Raw genomic sequence first — 5,000 nt, forward strand, 5'->3', positions numbered from 1 at the left:
GTGCTCGTGTACCCCTTTTGGTATACAAACACCTGGTTGGGCAACACAGGTCTATGGTACAAGAGTGGAGTAGAGGTGGCGCTACTCACCGCTCGGTCTCTGCATCCCTCTGTTTCCTCTCCTCCGCCTCTCTCCTCTCTCTCTCCGCCTCCATCTTCTTGAGCATGCCGTCGGTCAGGTTGATGTCCCACCCCTCCAGCGTCTCCCGAATGGCCGGGACTGACGCCACCTGTGGAAAACCCACACGTGCACGCATGCACGCACGCACACACACACACACACACACACACACACACACACACACACACACACACACACACACACACACACACACACACACACACATATACACACACACGCACACAACATAATGTCCCAGCTCTGCACCATCTCTATTATTGTCAGGTCACAGCATATTTTCTTTCTCTAAAAAGTTACATACAATTAACTGAAAAAGAGAAGAGTCTGCTTTATTACTACTATATATTACTTAATGGTTTGTTTTTGCAGCTCTGATAAATGTACTTAAACATACAGTAACACACGTATTACACTGTTGCAGCTGTATTATCATATACACAATGGCACTATAGCACAACTGGACAGCTGTCGTCACATTCAGAGAAAACAGTGTACAGCGTCTTCACTGGAGCTCTGCGTACTGGCAGCTGTGTTCGCACCTGTTCCGGGGTGCTGCCGTCGTCTGCGTGGGCTCGGGGGTCTGCTCCACTCTGCAACAGGGTCTGCACCGCACCCAGGTGACCCCCAAAGGCTGCTCGGTAGATGGGGGTCCGCCCAAAGGCTCCCTGATAAAAAAGCATGCATTCAAAAAACGTTTTTAATAAAAACATAAAAACTAATGTATTAATTATGCATGTATAAATTAACCATTTGTTTGTCGTTACTCTCATTACACTCATCACTACTCTCATGTGCGCACTACTCTTACCCAATATTCTTATAAAGGCTAATGGTTTCAGATTAGCCTATCGCTGTGTAGACTACTCCATTCTTATAAATGTATTTCATTACAATGTGCAGGACTTAGATAGCCAACAAATGATGTCAGCGCACATTATTTCTTATTACTGTAATGACAAATGCAAGGCAAAGGTAAAGGCAAGTAATATCTGGCCCTTCGGCCAATATTGTAGATCCAATGTGGCCCTTGGGTCATATTAACTACCCAGCAGTGTTAATTTTGTCAGCTTTTTTTTATTTAGTCGTAGTCTTAGTCACAATGACGAAAATATTTTAGTCATAGTCATGGTTGACGAAATTAACACTGCTACCCAGCGCAGCTGGATACCTCCAGTAAGTTCTATGGGAGCTGTAGAATGTTCGGGTAAATTTCTAGAAGAACTGGGGGAAAATTCTTCCTCCTCAAAGAGCTAGCTGGAGTGTCAAGCCAGCTTTTACTGTCAGTTTCTTCATATGCACTGTCATTTAAGGAAATTGAAATTACGTCTCTCTCTCTCTATGCATTCACATATCCATTTCAAAATTCTCCTCCTTGTATATACAAGGCCCAGCACAACCTTGCACCCTCCTACGTCACAGTCTCCTCACCCCTTACAATCCCACCCGCACACTACGCTCCACTGACTGCATTTAGTGTTGTTGGCCCCAAACTCTGGAATGCTCTCCCACTGTCACTTCGACAGTGTTCTACACTGTCCACTTTCAAATCTCTGAAGACAGACCTTTTCACTTCTGCTTTTCAATTTCACTGACAGGCACTTCCACTTCATTTTAATTATCAGTTTATTTTCTATTTTACATATTTTATCCTTTTTTCCCCCTCATTTTTTTTATTTTATTTTCAATTTGCATTCTACTTCTTTTTGTTATTTTAAAACATTTATTTTTATTGTACTTTTATTTTTATTTTATTTTTGCATTTTAATTAGTCTCATTACTCTTCTATTGTTAATTCACTGAAGCTTTGTTATATTTTCCCTATTGTATTTGTTTTTTTTGGTTTTTTTTATTGTAAAGTGTCCTTGGGTATTTTGAAAGGCGCTCAAAATAAAATGTATTATTATTATTATTATTATTATTATGCCATGAAGGACATAGACATACAAAGGACTGACATTTACAAACTGACATCAAAGTGCAAGGCAGGAAAAGTAACAGTGATGGACCAATCCACTAAAGTGATGAAGTAATATATAATGACTGAGCATTTAACATTTGTGAGTGACAGTGGTGGACCAGTGATGAACCAGTAACAATAGAGTGAGGAAGTAATAACAATAATAATAACAAAAGTAAAATACAAAAATAAGTCAAGGCTATGCTGTACTACACACAGTGCAGTCTAGCATAGTCCATTGCAGTCCAGTTGGTCCAGTGGCAGCATTGTGGCAGCATAGTGTGCTGTGCGTGTAGGAGGTAGTGCAGGAAGGTGCAAAGTCACATAGTGCAAGCAGTTCTTGGTAGTGGAGTTCTGAGAGTGCAGGTGAGGTGCGAGCGTGTGTGTGTGTGTGTGTGTGTGTGTGTGTGTGTGTGTGTGTGTGTGTGTGTGTGTGTGTGTGTGTGTGTGTGTGTGTGTGTGTGTGTGTGTGTGTGTGTGTGTGTGTGTGTTTGAGTGAGTGAGTGTCACCTGTGTGTTTGTGTGTGTGTGCGTGTGTGTGTGTGTGTGTGTGTGCGTGTGTGTGTGTGTGTGTGTGTGTGTGTGTGTGTGTGTGCGTGCGTGTGTGTGTGTGTGTGTGTGTGTGTGTGTGTGTGTGTGTGTGTGCGTGCGCGCGTGTGTGTGACTGTGCGTGGGTGTGTGTGTACGTGTGTGTGTGTGTGTGTGTGCGTATGTGCGTGCGTGCGTACGTCCGTGTGTGTGTGTGAGTGAGTGTCACCTGTGTGTTTGTGTCAGCCCCCCTCTCTCTGTCCTGTGTCACCTTTGTGTTGACGTCGGCTCCTCTCTCTAACAGCATGGTGATAAGCTCAGGGTGGCCCCCGCCAGCAGCCTCGGAGAGCGGCGTGTTGCCGTTGGCGTCGCAGCAGTTGATCATCTTCAGCTGGTTCAGCAGCCGCAGACGCTTCCCGGCCTCGTCATGACCCACGCCCGCCTTGGCGTCGCGATCCGCCACCTTGGCAACACACACACAATGACAGACAAAAGACTTTGTGTTAATTGCTGTAAGCTCCATTTAATGGGTTTTAGCGCAAAGAAACTATTCTACCTCACTGAACTTCAGACAGCAGTATTTCCAACTTAAATAAGGTGGGAAAAGACAATATACCATTTTCTCATGGACTCCGACAGGACTGATGCCACTTACTGTAATAGTTTGCCATAACAAATGAACTGTTCTACGAAAAAAAAACCTCTATTAATTTCCGTACATAAAAAGTATGAAAAAAAGGTGCCATGGTGCCAGACAGGATTCTAGATGGGAGATTTCTGTGCCAAATAGGAAATCAAACTACACGCCCTTCTTCAACACACCTGGGGCAAGGTAAGGCTGCAATTAAGCAATTTGTTTTTTATTGTTTGTTTTCATCTGTAATCGTTTTTGGACAGTTTATGACAACATCTAAGGGCTAGCCTCAGCTGTAACAACATGTAAAATCTACGGTAAAGCACTGTTTCATGCCAAGACACACACATACTGTACTTTGACTGTGGACTACACCACACACACCATCAGATTATAGAATAGAGTAGAATAGAATAGAATAGAATAGAATAGAATAGAATAGAATAGAATAGAATATAGACAGTTCCATACACATTTCTGTAGTCCCTTCATGTACTCTTTTCCACCAGTGGAGCGCTGTAATAGTCACTGAGAAGACATTACTACCATAGTGCATAGGGCCTTTAGTAAAACATTACGACATGGTCATTGCCATTCCAGTGTCTCTACTCTATTCTATTCTCCTGGTCTATTCTACTCTACTGGTCCTATTTCTATGTTTCTTTTTATGTGTCCGACCTCCTTGAGGACAATGCATCCCTCCTCTACTCTCTCTGTAGGTATGTGTGAGTCACCTCCTTGAGTACGGCCAGGACTTCCTCCTGCTCCCCATCGAAGGCGGCCTCCAGGATGCGGGTGCGTAGGCGCTGCTCCTCCTTCCTCCTCTTCCTCTCCTCCTCCTCCTTCATCCTCTCCCTCTCCGCCTCCTCCTGCTCCCGACGCACCAGGGCCACGAACGCCTGGGCACGAGACAGAGCGATAACAACACACATCATGCATGCACATGAACACGCACGCTAACACACGCATGCACATGAACACGCACGCTAACACACGCATGCACATGCACAGGAACATATGCACACACACACACACACACACACACACACACACACACACACACACACACACACACACACACACACACACACACACACACACACACTGATTGAGAGCCACGAATTGCTGGCCGCAAACATACACATCATCCAACAACACACTTTGCACATGCATGTCAGAATGACATAACCAACTCAGGTGTGTCAAACATAAGGCCCGGGTCCCGGATGCGACCCACCAGATGTCTCCATCCGGCCCCAGAAAAAATAAGAATGTCTCAAAAAAGAAGCAAACATCTACATTACATTACAAAGTTGCTGCAGGTGTTTGAGCTTTTAGGTTTTCAGTACTTGAGAATAAATGTGCCTTTTTTGTTCAGCCGTTACAGTCAGTGTTCCTAATATACCATACCATGCAGCTGTTATCCACCTCAAGAAGATTGACAAGCAATTCCGAAATGAAGCAGAACACATATATCACAATTACGTTGCTGGTTCGGCCCACTTGAGATCAAATTGGCTGTCTGTGGCCACTTAAAACAAAATGAGTTTGATAGGCCTGAACTGTGCTCTCATCACAATCACATCGGACAGTCACCACCAACAACATAAAGTACAGTATGTAATATTAAGGATAGGTAGGGCCCAACATATACACTCCGCAAGCATGTAAGGAGAAGCAAGAGCAAAAATAGACACTTGAGAAAAATGTAGGGATGTCGTGGAAAACAACACACACTGG

General features: G+C 44.0%; 1 protein-coding gene across 1 annotated transcript in view; it reads right to left on the reverse strand.

Moving 5' to 3' along the window:
- Nucleotides 1–5,000, reverse strand: part of LOC134441071 (IQ motif and ankyrin repeat domain-containing protein 1-like) — a 22,462-nt gene that overhangs the window by 12,427 nt on the left and 5,035 nt on the right. Inside the window, exons 4-7 of the mRNA XM_063191263.1 lie at nt 3,995–4,159; nt 2,898–3,089; nt 681–806; nt 90–229 (exon numbers count right to left, since the gene is read on the reverse strand). Of these exons, the coding sequence (XP_063047333.1) occupies nt 90–229; nt 681–806; nt 2,898–3,089; nt 3,995–4,159 (623 nt within the window). The remainder of the gene's footprint in view (nt 1–89; nt 230–680; nt 807–2,897; nt 3,090–3,994; nt 4,160–5,000) is intronic.

Source organism: Engraulis encrasicolus, chromosome 24 (assembly GCF_034702125.1).
Source record: "Engraulis encrasicolus isolate BLACKSEA-1 chromosome 24, IST_EnEncr_1.0, whole genome shotgun sequence".
Classification (NCBI taxonomy): domain Eukaryota; kingdom Metazoa; phylum Chordata; class Actinopteri; order Clupeiformes; family Engraulidae; genus Engraulis; species Engraulis encrasicolus.